General features: G+C 39.5%; 1 protein-coding gene across 2 annotated transcripts in view; it reads right to left on the minus strand.

Annotated features, from left to right (window-relative positions):
- The window catches only part of trim67 (tripartite motif containing 67), a 57,357-nt gene that overhangs the window by 24,477 nt on the left and 11,563 nt on the right, over positions 1–21,317 (minus strand). For both annotated transcript variants that reach the window (XM_080883091.1, XM_080883090.1), the window contains exons 2-3: positions 8,626–8,721; positions 4,127–4,249 (exon numbers count right to left, since the gene is read on the minus strand). In XM_080883091.1, coding sequence (XP_080739217.1) covers positions 4,127–4,249; positions 8,626–8,721 — 219 coding nt within the window. The remainder of the gene's footprint in view (positions 1–4,126; positions 4,250–8,625; positions 8,722–21,317) is intronic.

Here is a 21,317-nt window from a genome sequence, read left to right on the forward strand (position 1 = left end):
AATTTAATCTGTGATACAATCAAAAGCTGTAAATGGTGTCCATGGAGTCCACTTTTTCATGCTGGTCAACTTTTTCTCAGCGACAATGACGCTTAAGATTAGTTCAGTAATAATACAGTTCAGTAAGAATGGGAGGTAATGAATAAAGAAAAGTGGCACCACGCTAAAAAAGTTCAGAACTGCCAGCTCAGGATCACACTGATTTTTGAGCTTGGCAGCAGGTTGTTATATGTGCACTGGGAGTGTAATTAGGGAGCAGAACATGGGCAGTTGGAACTGGCTGACACGAAAGACGAGTTAGTGGCTGGCATGCAAAACAGTCAAGGATTAATTAAAGACTGTCTGACAGCGTGACACCATAATGCCACAACTGGAATCGATCTGTTGATCTCTCATAAATTTCACAGAAACATTATCAGCCGCAACCAGACAAACGCACTTTTCTGTTTTTCATCCAGTCTCTCTCTTTCACACAGACACCAGACACATGCCGTCTGCTGGCTGAACCCCGAGCCAGGGGAAATGAGATTTGGACGTGTGTCACAGTCAGCCGTTTTGGGGCTAATTGAAAGTCTGCAACCTGTCATCGCTTTATTAACCTTTTGTTTTCTTGCAATCAAGCTGCACCACTTTTAACTCACGAGCAATCTTTAATCCTCAGGTTTTAAAGTTTAAGCAAGAGATTAGACAGAAAATATTTTGAAACTTGTCTGCATCCAAAATAATTAATTCTAGCGTTAACCAATGGCCATCTAAATGGATCAGAGAGTTAATTAGGTGCAGTTGTGGTAATTAGTCGTCTTTTATTTGATGGTTTATGAGATCAGTTAATTATTCACCTGTCATCTGTTGTCTGAGTTGAAATATGAAGACCATGACAATTTAGGAAATTTCTAAATATTTTCTTGCATTTTATCCATTTAGTAAGTTTTCTTATCTCACATGAAATATCCATGTATTTGTATTTGATGTCACGTCACTCCCTTTTTTCTTTGTTTTTCTCTTATTTGCACTCATACTGTACAAGTCTACTAAAGGTGCAACTTAAAATATGCACATACTCAAATTATTTCCCAAGAGAAAATTTGTTTTTCAAATCACGTTGCCGAACCGTCGCTTTTATCCTCCGCGCAAACAACATGAAGTACGAGGCGTGACGCTTGAATAAATCTCAGATTTATTTCAATTGCTTTCTGTCCCGCTGAGACTTGCCGTCAACTCCCTCCCACATGCTCCTGCAGCCCCGGCTGATGGGCTTTTCCCGTATGTTCCTCATGAATCTGAAATGAATTTAAGGGTTCAGATATTGAAACACGGTAATTGAATGCACCTCATTGGAGGTACATCTCACAGCCTCTTCAGCAGACACTGAATCACATTTCATTTCAGGTTAGAGCAAAAATATTTTTATTGACATCTATTTTCAGTACACTTTAGACTAAATGTCAAGTATAAATTGAAACTCATAATGTAGAGAATAAAAAAAGCACTAAAATACTCATAAAACCTTCTTGGCTGTATACAAGAAATGAAATGCTCGTCATGCTTGCTATTGGGCTTTTTGTTTCTACTTGCGTTGAAGCTTTTTAATAGAATCTTACTTTTAATTTTGATTAAATGTGTTATTTAACATAAAATTCTTAAGGTACCTTCTCATTTAGCAGCAAACAAAGACAGCACTTAGCCTCTTACAATAATGGTCAGACTTAAAGATATTAATCAGCAGCACAAAAATGGCAGGTTTGATTTTTTTTTAAGGCTTCTGACTGTAACAACTATAACATTATAGCCCTCGAGTATTTGAGTGTGAGAACATCTAGTCTATATTCCTTTACAGGTTTTTATTTGATGATGGAAAATCAAACAGGTCTCTTTATCCTGTAAAAAACAACAAAAAAAAAGCTTAGTTACTGTTTGAGTATTTTGTGGGGTTTCTTTGTTTCCTGGTCAAATTTTTATTCTCTGCCTTCTAAACCTCTCTTACACAATAATCACAATGAGATTTGTGTGATCCTCTCAACTCTACACTCAACTCACATGTTTATTCTCAATCTTTCACTATCACCCTTTTCCTTGCATTCAACTCAGTTTTGCAACTAAACTAATCCACAGCTTCGAGATTTCGGCCCTCATGTTTTCGTCACAACACGATCTATTTAGAAATGAAAATAAGAAAAGCAGGAAGAGAAAATGTTATGTCTACAACATGTAATATCCCAAGATCTGGAAACACAAATATTTCCAAAATATAAATTTTGACATTCTAATTGTACATTTTTTATAGTCATAGTAGCATCAGCAAAAAATAAATAAAGACTGTAACAGCCTATTGCTTGTACTTAAACTGCAGTTATACACAGTATAATATTCTATATTTTCCTGCTGACAAATAAATAAAAACACAGTCTGTGTTCAACGCAACAGTAGATGTATGTATGCACTGCTTGTATCTGAGAAGTGGGTGTAATGTGAAAACCTACAAATAACGTGCAAAATGACACTTTAATATTTGACATGCCTTAATACCTAAATGACTCTGACTTCACACTATGGTGTTGTGAAATGTGAGCTGCTACTTTTTGGGCATGTGGGTGGAAGCTGTGAGACTGATACGAAGCTGCAATATATATACACATGCAGTCTCAAACTGAATGTGGCTTTCTGTGAGGTTGCATGAGTACCAGTCATACTCACAGGCCATCCAAAAAGTACTTTGGTCAGGTCGAAAGTACTTGTATCAGAAAGTATCTGTGTCTTTGCAATACTTGCATTGCATTAGTTGATTCTGAATTATTAACTTAGTACTCCAACCTCACATCCAACTATGACCAGATCTGGCTCCAAACAGCCAAAATGTAAAAGCAATAATGAATCAAGGCACCATAATGGCTGCATCGGTCTTTTGTAATTATGTTATATTCTGGCTTTGAGTGCCTAAGCACAGCCATAAAACCAGTATAATGCTGTAGCGAGTATCAAGCTTCACGATTCAATATTTTGGTGGAAAAACATTAAATGGAACACTGTGGAACTTTACAGAGACATTAAAGATATATTTTTCACTCTGTTAGTAAAAAACATTATTAGTTTGGCGTAAATTTCCTTAAAAGTATGTTTTGTTTTAAATCAGTTAAATGAATGCAATTTTAAGGAGAGGCAGTGCCGCAGACGCTTATCTATCCAACTGTAAAGTCAGTACTCTTCTCACCATGAAGAGGAGCCTCTAGTTAAACTGCTGTATCAGTTAATCAGCATTTATTGTAGTGAAGATTTTAACATTGCTTTATCAGCCGTCTACAACCAGCTATTCTTCTCTTATTCCAGCTTCCTTGCAGCCTGCGGCTCTTTGCCCTCTGGCTAAATCTTGATCCCCAGCCTCCAGATAATGACAACAGCTGTCCTTGGGGCTTCCATCCAAATACCCTCCACTCCTCCTTCTCCTCCTCTTCCTCACCCCTCCCCACCCAGCAGCCAGCCAGACGGTCAGTCGGTCGGCGGGCACGTTGAGGCTGGGCAGGCATCCATGTGATACATAAACTCAGGGTGGATTTACAGAGGCAAATCATGAAAAAAAAGACTAAGCTGCTAGAGAGAATTTATTCTGGTAGCGAGCTGAGACAGCAATTTCTCTCTGGTACTTAAATTCCTGAAAACATACTTTTTTTATAATCAACGTCTCGCTATTGATGAGGATCTTTGTGAGCGTGTGATTTTAAGCTAAAGTTAGATCAACAGTGGTGGGTTCACATCAGCTAATCTACTCATAACGGTGGGGCTGGTGATATCTAGATATGGACATAAAGGACTGGAAGAGGAAACGAGAGGCGCAGTGTGATTCACTGTTGCAGATTTGCTTGAAGAAAACTGATAAAGCACAAAGAGAAATTATTAGACAAGCAGACATCTAGATTTTAATGATTAAAACCCTGTTTTTAGCATACATATTGTGCCTTTTTTGAACATGTTAAATAAAAAATTTGGAGTCTTTTTGGGTTAGATTATGATTTCTCATATCCTCCCCACACCAGCTGTTTTAGGGTTAGGGGTTAGGGTTAATCTGCTGATTTATATCAGCAGTCGACTTTACTGAGAGGTGGGAGGAACAGCGATCATCAACCAAGCTTACCTTTAGTTTGTACTCCTTCTCCTTGGTAACTTTCGTGAGCAGTTTGGCTTTCTGTCTGGTCAGCGCCTCGATCAGAGAGTCACACTGAGCCACGAGGCAAGCTTCAAACTCCACTCCGTTCTCCTGAAGAAGAAAGACGAAAGCAACAGAAGCAGCACAGTCGTTATGAATTGATTAAAGAAAGTGAACAAGTAACATTAACTCATGAAACCACCATGTTTGGCTTCCCTGCCAAAATAAATCTACATTAAAGTGTTCTGAAGTGAGCATCGTTATGGGTTTGGATCACAAAAGCAAAGCACTGAGACGAAAATAGATCACTTGGCTTGTTTTTCTTCAATTAGCAGCACACTGTTTGTTACCCATTCATTTAGCCCACCACATTATGTTCTATTTTTGCTTCAGCTGCAAAACCACAAATAAATACAGCGTTAATTATTTCAATACACCGCACACAAAAGCAAGCCTTTCATCGTATTTACCATCCATTTGCACAACCATACTCGCCACCATTTTTCCCTCAAGATGCAACACATGAAATTGTGGTTTTGTGTTTCGATTTACTAATATTCCCTGACAGTTAGCAGCTTTGTCTTTGGGCCAGCAAACAGAATGCAATGATAGAGTATAAGCAGACATCTGCAGCTGAAAAGGCTTCATTGCATTACGCTTAAAATTCAAAAACGTTCTTCAGATGATCAAATTGCAAAAGGGTGGGAGAGGAGAGGAAACGCTCAGTGCATGATGGTTGTGTTAGGTTAGCGTTAGTTTATCTTCATATCAGAAGGACACAGAAGGCAGGGCGAGCACGAGAAAATCTGCAAATACAGCAGGGACTAAATCAAAAGCATTGTAAATACAGCACACATAGGCTGGTGGCTGTTTTGAACTTATTATGCAAATCCCTATTTGTGTAACAGTTAAAACAGTTGCATGTCAACATCACTCAAACACTGCTAATTGGAAAATCAAACATGTGTACAACTGTAATTTAGGACCCAAATTCATAATTACTCAGCTATAACTCCAAAGAAATCAAATTAGGTGAACACTAGACGCCAGAGGTTAAACGCAAAGGAGGGAAACTTGCAGCACACAGAGGATAAGAAACATTACAACGTGACGAAGATAAGACTGAGACTATTTAAAAACAGGGAGAGGACGAAGACACGTGCGAAAACAGTCAAGGCAGTCAGAAAAACAGGAAGTCAAAAATGAAGACACCAGAGAAAAAAACTGTTAAATTAAAACCGAAAAAAGCCCAGAGGAGAAACTCACAATAACACAATACAGATAAATGAATTTCAAAATATTAAACTTGGATATGTTGAGTGTTGTTCTTGTTGCTTTTGGCCATTCATTTCCAACAGACTGGAAACTTGTCAGCATATAATTTGAGATGTTTTGTAGCATTTAAGATGTTGATAATTAAGATCCTGTGTCATTTAGTTTTTCCTTCCAGTAGATATAAAAACAGGTTATAAATGAGGTAATGATCCAGAGGGGAGTTTTATCTCCCTACAAAGCCCACTTGATAATGAGATAAGGGTTCAGTAGTGATTTCCAGTCAAGGTTCCTCTGCTCAGTCACTGTTTAGAGCCCGAGGAGCACTGGAGATATTTCTCCTCAATCCTACATTCTACTTTCTCTTTGCCCACCTAGCTCTTTTTTTCCTTGTCTCAGACAGAGCAGAGTAAAGATAAGACTGCTTCTTTTTAAAGCTTAATCCTCTTCATTTTGTAATAAGACTCTTAATGCCCACTCGTGGTGCTGTAGGATATATCAGTGCAGACAGTGTGTAAAAACATGTGTGTGCTTTGTGTGCATGACTGGTAGACGCTGCTGGAGAGATCAGCTGCACGGTAATGCTGTCTAGAGGGAATGCTCACACAAATGCACGTATTTGGATGGTATGTTTTGTTTTTAGTTTATTGATTCTATGGATTTGCTTCTTTGCTGCTGAGTGTCGAGTCCAAATGTTGCTCTGTGAGCTTACTGTACATTACCAGGGAGTTCCCCAAAGCATGATCAATGCAGTCTTAAAACAACAGTAGTAATGTAGAGTAAATTTTGCAAACAATATCTACATGTGCAGAAATGAGCAGACGTGGATATCAGTTGTGGTGCAGTCTGATACAGGCAGACTTCTGTCTCATCATGCTTATGGAGAAACATCTAAACAAAGCATGGAAGCCCTGAAATAGCTTTTTAATAGGCAGTTTGAACATGTTTACCTCTAGAAACAGCAGATTTCAGTAAATTTCCTGAATAACTAAATACATAATCTATCACTGCACTCAGAAACTAAAAATAATTCAAAATGAGGTGCATTTAGAAGGTAGCTTTAAACTAAGGCACTAAGGGGCTCAAAGTATCCATGAAAATATCCTCTACATCATTACGTAAGCACAAGCACCCTGAAGCCACTTCAGAGTCACTTACATCCCCACTCTTCCTCATTCTGATGCTCAGTTTCAACCTCATCAGTTTAAGATGAGTTCTTGTCATGTGATTAGCTAGCTATATATTTGCATTAATGAGCAGTTCATCAGGTATGTCTAACAAAGTGGTCAGTGAGTGTCTATTTCATCATTAATGGTGGCTTAACAAGTCCAGCACATGCTTTTTAATCTAGTCATTTGCTGTGACGACCCCTTCACCATCCAGAGATCTCTGCTGTGCTTTGTCACGCGAGTCCTGATCAGAGGGCGATGAGCTGCACGAGATGCACCCGAACCTGCTGCGCTCAGCTACAAAAGCTCCTTCGTTCCTGACAGCCACTCTCTGACACTCTCAGGGGAGGATACCCTCTGCATGAAACTGCACTAGCATGCATTTCGGTTTCTTTTGCTCTCCACAGACATCCACCCATCCAACATAGTCTGTAGTGCTGACTTGCTAATAAAGATAAGTCTTACTAACTTACTAGTAAATAATTCCTACTTCCTTAAGGTCCAATTTTGTGTCTCCCATTTCTAGTCAAAGTCTTTGTTCAGTTTGCTTGCAGAGATTTATTATCCTGAGTTTTTTTTTTATTTGTTTTTTAATGACATTATTTGCCACTTATGATGAAATCCCCAAATTCTGCACTAACAAGCTATTCTATTCTTAAATTCATCCAGGCTATCTTTATGGAGTCGTTAAATCTCTCAGAGATTCATTTTATGCAAACACAACAAAATGAGCTAATACCCAGATGTTTCCAGTGCCAAAGTCAGACATTGTGTATGCCTAATCACACACATGCAGCTGTTGCAGCACTACTTTACCCTATTTATGCATTTGCTCATGACACAGATCAGTCCTTCATTGGCCACAAAACATCACCTGCCAAACATAACGTTCTTGGAGAAACAGAATATCTTATTTTTCTGCTGGAAAAAGTTTCATTCCTCAGAGGAAGGGTAATAGCTGACAGTTCTGAGATTTTTCTGTTCTTACTTCCATACAAAACTTGAAAAAACAAAACAAAACATTGATTTATTCCTATTTCTCAAATGGTCTTGTTTTTGTAACCCCCCAAAAATAAAAATTTGCCTACCACTGATATTTAGATGTGAACAGATCCTTCCTTTTTGTTTTGCCGTTGCATTGCATTGTGGGATACAGTTGCTAATGTTATGGCCCAGTCATACTAGAGTAAAAGAAAGCTGGCAAACTCTTTGCAACTAAGAAAAATCGGTGGTTTCCCAGTGATTGCATTGATTCTTTTCACATTCAGCAAATGAGTGCAAGTAGTTGCAGTGGCCATTGCTCTCATTCGCTCATCCTCTGGGTAATCACTTGGTCATCTAGTTGCCCAGAGTTTGAGTGTGGAAACTTTTGATTACAAAGCACTGGTAAAGATTTGCAATAACTGACAAATGTAGATGGATTGGCAATGCATGGCAACCGATCAGTCGGTGTGCATCAGTTTATCAAAAGACGGGTTGAGATGATGTGAGCTTTGTGGCATGCCACGTTATTCTGCTGGAAGCAGCCATCAGAAGGGTACTTGCATGCTCAATAACAATATTCAGGGTAAGCTATGGTGTTTAAAGGGGTAATTAGGGGTCCAAAGTATGCTGCAAAAATATTTCCCACACCATTAGATCACCAGCAGCAACACAAACCATTGATACAGGGTAGTATAGATTCATATGTTGTGCATTCAGAGATCCCTTTTTGCATAGTTTGGTTGTAACAAGTAATTTGAGTTACTGTTCAAAGCTCGAAGAAGTTTCTTCTCTCAACCTCTGGGCAATCAGTTGGTCACTGTGAGTACTTATGGTCGGTTACTGAATGAAAAAAACATTCAGCATTGTACTAGGAAGTTGATACTAGAAGAAAGCTGATAGGTTTTTGTATCTTTTTGTGAAGAAAACTGCCCATCACTGATGTGACTATCATGCTATTAAGCCATCGTGACAAACCTTTGATCTATACTTGTACCTAAATTTACAGACTGGATTACTAACAGTATATCTTATGTAAAATTAAATGTAAAGGTGTGTTGTTACCTGTATCTGCTGGAGCATGTTTTTGAGTTGAACCAGGAACTCCTTGGCATCTTTAGCTTTGTCAGAGACGCCATTCAGCGCCTGGGAAATCTGACACTGCAGAGACAAACAGAGAAGGAAGATATAGAACGATTAAGATGCCTCAAAAGAAATGTGACCTTTTTACTTATGGATATAGACATTCACTGCTGTACCTCTCTCCTTACGATTTTAACCAAAAATTTCAAATTCAGATTCATCTATCAGTCGATGGATCAACTGAACACTCAGATTCATGATTATTTAGCTTACGGCTAGCTTAGGGTTTTAAAAATAAAAACTCAACTGGAACAAATAAAAATACACTTTCAGATATTTTCTCTGATGATTCTCACATTTTTAGAAACTTATAAAATGCTCTCAATTTCATTTTTTGGGATTCCAAGAGTGCATCTTTTATTTAATGATACTATGACTGCTTAACCCAGTCCAGCTGTTTAACTGCCACATCAGGATATTAGCTGAAAAAAAAAAAACAGGAAAATAATAAAATAAAAAAACAGAAAATATTTATACAATCTGAGGAATATACCAGGAACCACTCAGGAACCAGTTCAGTATTTGTATGTGTATCAGTTGTTTGTAATTAAGAAAAAGCAGGACAAAGGAAATACACACTGTTAAACACACACACACACACCAAGCTGTGATGAATCTTCTCTGCTGTGGCTGCAGCCACGTGACCCACCTGCTTACTCCTTTTCTGGATGGTAGACTCATGAATGGACACACACACACACACACACACACACACACACACACACACACACACACACACACACACACGTGTGAGAGAGCTGGAAGGCAATATGAAGGGGGTAGTCTGTCATTTTTGTTACTTTCAGTCATAAATGACAGCTGTATTTGCTAACTCATGATGTATGCTGATTACATGCAAAGAAACTGCTTAACTGAAAATTCGCCTGCGTTTAAATAAATCGATTAGCTCAAGTACAGCTGCAGATATGACAGAAAAGTCTTTACAATCATCATTACTATATTATTTAAGTGCTACGGTTAAGTTTATACGGTGAACCAGCAGCTTTCAATTTATATGACTTGTGTAAACTCTTTGGCTTCCTTCCTTCCTTGAACCCAACCACTGATTTCTCTTTTTGGATGTTTTTATTTACTGACTGTTCACGTGTAAGACTACAGTGTTGGATGCCTACACTCAGATTTTCTCACATCAATAAAAACATGTTTAGGTTAATTTATGCAGTAGTTCCACATGATCTCACAATCAATGATCATGTAGGAGTATGGGTAATGTAAAATTATACAATTCTTTTTCACCGTCCACCCCTCTGCTGTGTGCGTGCTGCTTGGAGTCAGGAGGAGGGACGTGTGGAGGTTATGGTTCACAAATCATCCCAATGCTCTTGTGAAGCTCCTCGTTGCTCCTCACCAAGAGGCCATCTGGCCCAGCAAGCTGTCTGGCCTAAATGCTTGTGTGTGCGTGTTTGTAGATGTGTGTGTGTGTGTGTGTGTGTTTGCATGCCAAGATGCTAACAAGGGGATGACGGATGTGCCATATGAGTGCTGTCCTGGCACATCCCCTCCTCTTATTCGTCCCATCTGGTTCTTCATTCACTTTGACTTCAGCACTTCTGATCAGGTCAACATTCTGCTGATACGGCCATTTTCCGTACATGTGGATATCTTTTTATTCATCATTTCATTTTCTTACCCCCAAAATTAGTGGGTTAAAACAATTATGTGGAGCTGGAATGTATCCCGCCCTGCTTTGTCAGTAAGGAAGAAAGACACAAAGAAGGAACGGTACCAGGCCGGGCACAGATTTCTCTGTTAGTATTCCAGAAAAGATGTGGCCAAAAATGCAGCATGAAAAACAACAAAGAACTGAGACAGAAACAGAAACAGACAACTGCCACAAGTTAAAATAAATAAAGAAATCATTGTTCTAGCTGCAAACACAGGTTTGTCTTTTAAAACTGCCCAAAATGCTGAGGATGCTCAGACCAAAAGGAGCATTTTCCTTTGTCTTTAAAATGACTTGAATATATCAATAGTAATCAATCAAAAACAAGCAGACTGCGGGACGGAATGAATCAAATAGAAACAGAGACTCTTGATTATATACAACTACACATATAACACACACAAAACAGGTTGACTAGGTTGTTTTTAAGATAAAAATTTACACCTCCTCCCAGCCATCCATCAATCCATCAGCGTATTATTTCTTTCCTCCCCTATAAACAAAGTTTTTTATGTTTGAAACGGAAACTGTCTCAAACATAAAATGAAGAACATTCTAAAATCCAGTTTTCTCAACCCATCAGCATCAGCCCTGACATCCTTCCTTTTCCCTCGATCGCCACTACGGTCTCTGCAGAGTGCTGTCACAAAAAAAATCCAACTATGAATCAGAAAAAACTGCATGCACAAAGGACAGACTCGGAAAATACGTAATCTGTCAACATATGACCATTTTAGTTACTGGATGCAAGATGTTTCTGTGCTGCTTTTGGGTTTCTAATGTGATTACTCAACTAGGATCTGTATTCCAGACTAGTTGTGATATGCAGATATGTAAACTCAAGAAATTCAAATAGGAAAAATGTTCAGATTTCAGCAGATCTAAATAAAGAACACAATTAATACATTGGTGGTCAAAGGTCAGAGAGATCTAATGAATAATGAATAAATGACATTTTAGGAGAGAAGGCCTTTACATGTGATGATAATGGAAAACTGTTCCTGTAGAAATGAATTCATATTGTTGCATTCATTCATGAAAAAAGAAGTACTTGCTTGAGGCCTCTATCAAAAGACCTCGACAGACAAACCCTGGGTGTAAATTGTAAGTGAAGCTCATTTACACTGAGCTCTTCCAGTCATATTGACTTCTCAAAGCATCAGTCAGATATTCGATGTGTTATGCGGACATTGGAAATATGTGAAACAGTGAAGCCACCTTTACTTCTTTATTCCTTCATTAGATTTCAGGTCATATATACTTTGTTTAGTAGTTTTTTTCCTTTACAGTAAACAAGCACATATTGTAGTGAATCTGTCTGCTATATTTTGTTTGTCTATATTCTCAACTCTCTGTTGTTGCTCTTTGCTCTTATAATGACAAATTTTCTTTTTCTATTGTTTAACATATCACATAGAAATTTTGTAACTGCTAAACTTAACTAAGCTATTGTTTTATTAAATTATCAGGAATTCAGCTGGACACAAGTGTTTTTCTTAGACCAACAAACCAATTTCCTGATATTTATGAGGCGCCTCTTCCCATCGAGGCTGAATATTCTGTCATCACAGTGCACTGGTCTAAATTTGGCTACAGTCATGATGCATCAACCAACAGTAGACTCCAGTAAAACTGGAGTCTCAGAGTTGGAATGTGACAAGTTTGCCCTGCAGGAAAAGGACTTAGTGACTCAGGGAAGAGATTTGGAACAAAAAAGAAATATAGAAACTCATTTTGGAAATGAAAAATGAGAGATGAGGATTAGATTTTATCTCAGCAAGGATCAACACACCTTCAGAGAAGGACTCTACATCCAGAAATCCAATTTCTTCCCTCTGTTGTTTCTTTTGTTCTCCTCCTCTTGACCTTTTTCATCCTTTATGAGTCCTCCAAATGGAAATGTCATTTTTCTTTTTCTCGCTGTCAGCACCCCTCAGCTCTGCTCTCAGAGACAAGTGCTATTATCTCATTATCTTATTATAGGAGCAATGCAGGACCATTCATTTGGTCCGTGACATTCAGAGAAACCAGTGACATTCATGGGGGTGCAGCTGTGTTGGTTTACAGAGAGGTTTCAGCTCAGGATGCAGGGGAAGAGGCATGTTAAATGGAGAAGAACTGCTTAAGAAGCAGCCGGTAACTGCAGAACGTGTGGAAAACTGGAAACATATTTGAATGTTACAGGGGAAAAAATCCAACCTGGATCTGTGAGTGTAGATATGCTCCACTACAACCAATGTGGGGACACATGAGCCAAGTTTTTCTGTGTAAACAAGATATCTGGGTCAAGACTTCCCGTTTCAGCTGCCAGGCTTTGTTTACAAATGTAGATATATTTATATATATATATGTATAATTTTGAAAGCAATACCCATTAGTTCTGAGACTGCATTTCAGCACGTCCTCTTTTCCTGTCTGCTCAAATGTGACTGGACAATCTTGTACTTTGCTTTTGCAAAGTATTCACATGCAAACATATGTTTATATAAATCAAGTATCACAGGCTTGTTCTCCTCGTATCCAGCTATACCTGGCGTATAGTAGCTTTGCATGACTCACAGATCCAAGCTGGACGTGGGTGCAGTCCCTCGGTGCAGCTCAGCCTTAAAGAGAAATCTCTTTTGAATGGCTCACCAACATATTTGGAAATATAAGCAAATTCTCTGTCTTTGAAATCACACAGATCCAGGGGTATAAAAACTTGACAGATAATACTATAAAATACAGTAACTTTTGACCAAGGTGATTAACGGTTAAAACTTTAAGTGAAACTGCATGATTTATTCTGTCTGCAAAGATTTCTTCTATCAGATGTGACCAGATCGATTTTTCTAAGTGAAACTCATCTACACTTTGGTCACAGCTGCAAAGACCTCAGGTGAAAGTTTCACGAGCAGACGTGCAGAGACAGCCGATAAATGCAGAAGAAGTTTGAGAGTTTTTCATTTATCCAAACTCTGGTGAAGTTAAGTCAGGTCAGTTTGCCCCAGTGGCTTGAATGTAAAGATACATACAGAGATAATCACAAGCTGGTTTACAAGACTGGTGTTGATTGTTTTTATCCTCATTCTTTGGTTGAATCTCTACCAATGCAAAATAAAATAAAAATCCCAGAATTGAATTAGACATTATGTTTGTGGTGCTTGTTTCTTTAATGCTTTTAAATTTTGTTAATGCTATAGAGACTGCAGTGTTGAGAGAATACACAGGAGAACAATAGGCAGCTCTTAGGCATTTGGCTGTCAGCCGGGGGAATGCTTGATTACGGGGATGACCTTGGCAAAATGACACCCATGGGACATTGAGCAGAGAGAGAGGAGGGCCTGAACCTCCCCTTTTATTTCCCCACCTCCCATTTTATTTCTTCTCATTTGCATTTATAAGCCTTTATATCCTCCTCAATTTCTGTTTTCACTTCCACATGATCATAAATCCTTCAGTAGAGGTTCTAACATTGGGCCACATTTTTAAACTTTAGACAGTTTTCATGCCCATAAAAAGTATATCCTTGAGTGGATCAACACCACACATTTATGCATGCTGCAGCTGAATTCATGCTGACAAATCAAATCGCATCCTCTTCACTAAAAGCTTTGCTATCTTATGCTCAAAATTTAGTGAAAGAGGTCTCCGGCTTTCTCTTTTCATGTAGAAACACAGCATCACTGCATCTTGAATTAAACATCGGGACTGGTCAATGCACTGCCCTGGTCTTTGGAGATCCCTTGCATAAAGAAAGGAAAAAGTTGCACAGATACCATGTGAAGCGGAGGAGGCAGACTGCGGGGTGAGATTGTCTGCAACCAAGAGCCAGTTCCTGATATATTACAGAAGAAGCAGCCGCCTCCACTCTGAACGTCACAGCTCACACACACTGCTCTGTGCTGGGTGTCACTCATTTACACCACATGGATGAGTAAAAATATTTTTCTGTAGTTTTATATTTGTCTGACACACAAATCACCCACATTATTGCACTTTTATGAGAGTAAAATTCAGTTTAGAGCACCGGACTTTCAGTTGGATTAAAGCAAGCACAGGGGTAGCAGAAGACTTTAGAGGGATGTAGGTTTCTCATCAACAAGATTACCTTTAACAAGGTAAGCCAACCTTTCTTTCATTGCATGGCTGCACCAAGCTAAAAACTGCTGTTCCACATTAATTGGTCTTTCAATCAACTACAAGCTGTGACGAGTGGAAGGAGAAGCACTTTAACAGCAGAGTGAGTTTTGATGTTTCTGCCACTGCCGCTCGTGAGAAGACTGCATCTTACTGCCAAAGACTTCTACCAGCCGTGGATTTTGTCGCTTTTATTTTGACGCCACTGACTCTTGTTTTGTATTTTCTGTCATCAGCTGAAGTTGCTTTCTCTGTTCCTGTGACCCGTTTATTTTGAAGTCCATCAGTAGTGCATTTCTTCTCTTCTGGATTTTCCACACCACCACACTTGATCTACCCATTTTCTTCTCAACTGCCTTTTTTTGTTTTCCCTTCTCACTGTGGAGCTATTTTCCTGTCACACTCAGTTCTCTTTATTTTGTTTCCCTTCAGGCTCCAGTTGTGCCCTTTTTGTGTGTGTGAACAAACAGTCCAAAAGGAAATACCTCGACACATGACGTATAGAACACTTTTCTACGCCTATCAGTTAGTAAGAAATGTTGGTTTCTTTTATTTCACAATCCTCTTTTGAGCACTAATCTGTTTCGCATTCCTCTAACATACTGTTGGAAGGAACTGTTAATGTTTGCTAAAAAATGAGTTTAAATAGGACGTGACAAAAAACCTCTAGTGGCCATTTGGGGCCAAAAAGCAAGTGAATCCCTGTAGACTACCATGTTAGCAGAAATAAACATCTTTACAGCCTTCTACACAAAGCAGTTTTGCTCTGATGCTAATTTCCACCTTTAAAAACACTGGAAACACTTTTTATATATTAGCATAGTAGCATGGCCACTTTGAGTGACAGTTGGTGAGTGCAGCTGCTGTTCAGCATCACCTGCACTTATTTGAGTCTCTAACTGTACCTTTTGACTCTGTCTGCGTTATTTTGTATTTTTAAATACAACTATCTTAAAGCATATGCATTCCTGCACATTGAGACACATTAACAGCTGTTCACGAAAGCTGTCTGTTTGCAACAGAGCTCCTCTAACTCCACCCCCTCATCCAAATGCTACCAGTACTTACTTAGCACTTAGTTCCTCCTACACCAAGCGGCACATCGGGCAGATCTCCAGCAATGTCAGTCAGTGGCAACTGCTTGAGCTTCGTCCCAGGCAATGTCGACGGTTCTCAGATCCTTCATAAACGTTCAACGCCATGTAATCTTTGGTTGGCCTTGCTTTCGCTTGCCAGTGCATGGGAGCCATGTAATGGCGATCTTGGCCGGGCGATAAGGGCGTAGACGTAAAATATGGCCCGCAAAGTGGAAGCTACTTTCTGCAACAACATTGGCTAAAGGGCGGGTGCCTGCTCTTCGTAAGACCTCTTTGTTCATTATTCGGTCCCGGGAGGAAATTCTAAGGATTCGCTACAGGCCGCGTTGTTGAAGCATGTTCAGGTGTTGAGTAATTGCATTTGTTGAACGGCAGGCTTCACTAGCGTATAGTGCAGTTGGAATGACGATAGAGTTCAATAGTTTGATCTTGACCCTAATATTCAGGGAGATCGAGTTCCAAATTGTTTGGAGACATCGGACGACACCGGCCGCCTTCCCTACTCTGACGTCGACATCTCAGTCACAGATCAAGTCATTGAGATGATGCTGCCAAGATATATGAAATTCTCCACCTCTTCAGCATGTTGTTGGTTGATCATGACAGGAATGCGGACACATGCGTAGCCAACTCGGAGTACCTTGGTCGCTGATTCTTAATCCGACTTTCGTCGCCTCCCTCTGCAGGGCTCAACTCTTTGAGGTCTTCCTGAGTCGAGCCCAGCAGGGCAATGTCATCCGCGAAGATCAAGTCGGTGAGATTACGTGCTTCGTGCCAGCGGACACCAATGCCAGCTTGGTCAACTGATTGTCACATAATGAAGTCAGTTACCAACAGGAAGAGGAAAGGGGATAGCAAGCATCCCTGTCAGTCGCCAGTATTGATCTCAAAGAAATCCATGCAGCCGTCATCCATCCGGACGCAGCAGCGGGAGTTGGAGACCACGAAAGGCATCTGCAAACTGCTGAGGGACTCCATAGTGGCGTAGGATAGCCCATAGAGTCGGCCGGTGGACACTGTCAAAAGCCTTCTTGAAGTCAATGAAATTAATAGAAATCTTCCTTTGGTATTCCAATGTTTGTTCAACGATCATGCGGAGGGTGAAGATTTGCTCGACACACGACCGGCCACTCTGAAAGCCAACCTGCTCTTCTCGCAATCGTTCATCCACTGCACGTTGTAGCCGATTCAAAAGAACGAGGCAAAGCACTTTCCCAGGTACCGACAGCAGCGTGATGCCCTGCCAGTTGTTACAGTCATCCAAATCGCCTTTCTTTGGAAGTTTGATGAGGAAGCCTTTTTTCCAATCATCGGGTACATGCGACGTTGACCAGCAGGCGTCTTGTAAGGTGCAGGTTCCAACTGGGGTCCGTCATGCTTCAGCATGCTACCAGTAAAAACAATAAAAGCGAGAGTGTCCACAAGTGGTACATGCAATCTACCATTTAAAGCTTGCAAAACATTTAGGAAACTGTACAACACACGTGCAATTGGTGGCAACAAAGATATTGAATATGTATGTAGATATATGTAGACATGAGCGGCAGTTACAACTACATTCATTTACTGTTGCTACCACATAAACCAATACAGTATTAAACGGCAGCCTAAAAAATTCTTATTTGCAAATCCACATTTTAATTTGAATAACTGCGTTGCCAAGCAATTTCCATTAATCCTTCACACACAGTTTGGTGGTGTAAAGACCTCTGCTACAGCTGAACAATAAATCTACCCTTCCCTTAGTCTCGTCACCCAGCTGTGTTGCAGTATTAGTAGCTCACATCTGGTGGAGGTCAAAACCAATCTCTTTTCTCCCCTTCTTACTCTCACCCACTATCACCCAGCCTCCCAATCCTCTCCTGCTCTACTACACAGCCATTTAAAGGCTAATACTCTACAGTAAACAGCTACACAGCTGCTGCTATACATCAACACTTCAAGCATGAGCCAAACACTAAATGTCAGAGGCACGGTAAGCTTTAGCCTGGACAAAAAAAACATCTAAATGTGAGGAAAGACAATTACTAAAGATGTAAGCAGCTTTATGTTTGTTTAGTTACTTATGGTATGTAAGAATTGTATTTGTGCTGCTGAAAAATTAAACAAAATGTATTATTGAAACTAACAATGCTTTCAACATTTACGGAAAACTGAACATATTAGATGTGTTCATGCTCAAGTTCTGACACTGCAAAATGGTCAGATGAGTTTCAGCTGAGTGTCATTTAAATATGTTATTGTACCGAGGGAAGCCTAAAGCTGTTGTTTGCTGCCAGCACAGACAGTAAACAACATATAACTGCACTCGATGTTTACATGTTCATGCACCAGTCACTGTTCACTGTGGTTCAACAGAAGTTAATTATGCACCTAATGCATTTACGGTAATTTAGACCAAAGTGGTTGAGTGAGGGCTGTTATACAGATGTGTCGCAGATGTGCAATAGCTGCTGAGCAAGCGTAGCGCAGCAGATGTGCTCTGTGCAGAGCAGAAACTACTGTTTAAACTGCTAGATGAGGGCTTTTAATCATCTATGTTCGAAACATAAATATTCAAGGTTCAGTAAATGTGGTCTAGAACAGCCTGATTCATCTCAGTCAGTCAGCTCCTATTACATATTCACAACCTTTTCACAGAGTCTGCCTGTTCTTTCTAAACATAGAATACATGATGTATATGTCAGTGAAAGGCTCAAGGTTATCTTCCACTTCACACTTTTCTTTATCCACTTCTGCTTTCAGTCCATCATGAAACCTCTCTGTTTGCCACCCAACCACAGCACCACACTCCCAAGAGAAATGGAGTCCTCCCCAGAGGTCTCTGATGAACCACATCAGGGATCAGTGGCTACAGCCAGTACTGCTGGCTTTGTTTTATCACCCTGAGTTTTCCTCATGGGCTTAGCTTCTGAGGAAAGAGTACAGAGCCAATAAAAAATGGTGCAGTGCAAAGAACGGCCCCTGTTATCAATTATTGATCAGGGCATATTCCATATTAATAAATGCAAACGGTAGGTAGATTGCTGAGGGCGTAATTTTTGTAAAATGGGTGGAAATTAGGTTTGTTGGGGATAATAACTCTATTAAGGATCATCATGGGATGTACTGTACAGTTTTGTGTGTGAACACTCTGCTACAGAAGAATCATGCAAATGGATGTATGCATGCTGGTGTACACAGATAAGACTCTTCTATGGGCATAAAATCTCTGTCTAATTTATAGCATGTCTTAATGAATGAACATACACTTGTAACCATAGTAACAATGCTCCTTGTTCTACTATAGGATGTCCCCACTTTCCTCAGAAGTCTGGCATCAGCACTCGCTCTGATACCAAAAATAGATTTTTCTCTCACACATGCTTGCACACACACACACACACACACACACACACACACACACACACACACACACACACACACACACACACACACACACACACACACACACACACACACACACACACAGTGCCTGCTGTGTTAAGGCCAAAGGAGAGGATGTGTTGTAAAGTGTGCATTAACCTACATTTATTGTACAAGTCCTGCAGCACAGCCCTAAGTTACTGTGCCATGGTTCGTGTGCGGACTTTGTCCTCGTGACATTGTTGGGACAGAAATCTTCTCACATAGTCATATTATTGAGACTGAGCTCGCACGAAAGGGATAAACACGCAGTCCCCATGATGTTAACTGTTTATTTCAGACTAGGTTTTAGAGTTACAGATTAGATTAAACATCTTATATCCTCCTAAAGCTTTGCACTCAAGTAATATCTTATAATATTCCCAGATATTGTCTGGGAATATTATAACTGCAGTCATTTTAGCTTTTTTTGATAATCTTAGATTAACTAAATAAATACATGTCAACGCTTTGAGTTCCATCAAAAAGAAAAATGTTTTCCACCAGATTTATCTACATGCTCATTTTAATGAGCTCTATAAGTTAAGAATCCATCAAGGTTAACTCAGGCAGACTTGACATGTTTAAATGTAAAATTACACTGAACAGATATGGACAGAAACACAGTGCAAAGATGAGAAAAAATTCTGACAAATGAGTGGTAGGTTTTATTGAGATTCCTCTTCAAATGGTTCTCTGGGTAAGGCTAAACTTATCATTTTAGGCGTTACTATAAATCACTGCAATGTCCTGATATGTACTGTACTACAAGTGTGTGTGTATGTGTGTGTTAGTGCTGTTGAGCCTGAGGTAAGAGACAAGCAGATCTGACCTGTCATGGTCGGCGAGCTGCCATCGCGAATGAGGTTAGTCAGACACGGCCAGTCGGCACAGATCTGTGCTCACTCTCATTGAATTATCTCATCAACATCTCCAACAGAAGAAAGCAATTCTTTCTGCTGCCTAAACTAAACTCTTGTAACTGAGCCTGAGACACTGATTCAGATTTATAAGGTGTGTTAAACATTAGACACTCAGTGTCACATTAAGAAAAGCTCTGTCATTTTGTAAAGTGGCAGCGTGTGAGGTTAGCAGCTTTTTCTTACACCCAGGACTAATAGGTTTAACACCTAGCATCATCCTTAAAATCCATACACATTTTTTAAACTTTATTTTAGCTTAGATGTTTAATGAAATTATCTACTGACTCTCTACCTCATTTAGAAAATTTAGGGCTTCTTGTATCGTTTTATTTTAGTTTAGGTTTGAAGCATTTTTTCTAAGAAGTCATCAGCACTAAAAAGGAAATTTATTAGATATTAGTTTAACAAAATGTGATAACGTCCTTTCTCTGTTGGCATCAGTCATGGCAAAAAGAGTCTCCCCTCTATGGTCTCTCACTTATAAATGAATAGTGTATCAGAAAGGTAACTGAAATTGAAACTCTGTTATAGCTCAAATGTCCTCCAACTGTATCATTATAAGAGATCTAGTGTGCGCTCTCATACTAATCCCTACAGTTTTTATGAGTGGTGTATAATATGCTTGCTTTTAAGATCTTGCAAACATTCAGTAAGTGCAGTACAACTATAAATGCAGAGAGTGAAAAGCCCCACAAAATACGACATATGTTACAATAAACAGGCAGCCGGCATCTCTGACAGCGACGTGCTTGTCAAAATGTTTTGTCAGCATCCTGGCAGACGGAAAACAAGCGAGATAAAGTGTTTACTGCCAGTTATTAAATGATGTAACATGAGAGTAACTGAGAATTCTGATGAGAGGAGGAAAATCAGGGTATAAACTGGAGATGCTTTTAAAATCTGCTCTTGAATGTTAATGATTGATGCCCGTAGATAATCTGTAATAACACATATAAATGCAACAACACAATATGCTTTTATTCTTTCCTAGTGACTCATTTCTGAACTGTGTCACAATTCTGAAGTTATTCAGTCTGAAGCTTCTCAATATTAAACCAGGCACTGATGAGGTTTCCAGATGCGAGGGTCATCACAAACTCCCACCGACACAAACACGAGTCAGTTATATTCTCAGATATTATGCTGATGTATGGATGATGCAGCAGACCTGCAATGTAATACAACATATTGCAGATGTTCCAGAGGAGAAAGTGTTTGTGGTTGCACAGACCAACTGTTTGCATTGTCAATCATGGTGATATCAGTGGTGTTACTACAGCAGAATAAATCTACATCATCATTTGCAGTTGGCCACGCACCCACTGCTCCTCTGATTTTGTCACTACACACTGTGTAATGCTAAAGTACAATTTTAAGCAGCTTTAA

This window comes from Rhamphochromis sp. 'chilingali' (assembly GCF_963969265.1).
Source record: "Rhamphochromis sp. 'chilingali' genome assembly, chromosome: 5".
Classification (NCBI taxonomy): Eukaryota; Metazoa; Chordata; class Actinopteri; order Cichliformes; family Cichlidae; genus Rhamphochromis; species Rhamphochromis sp. 'chilingali'.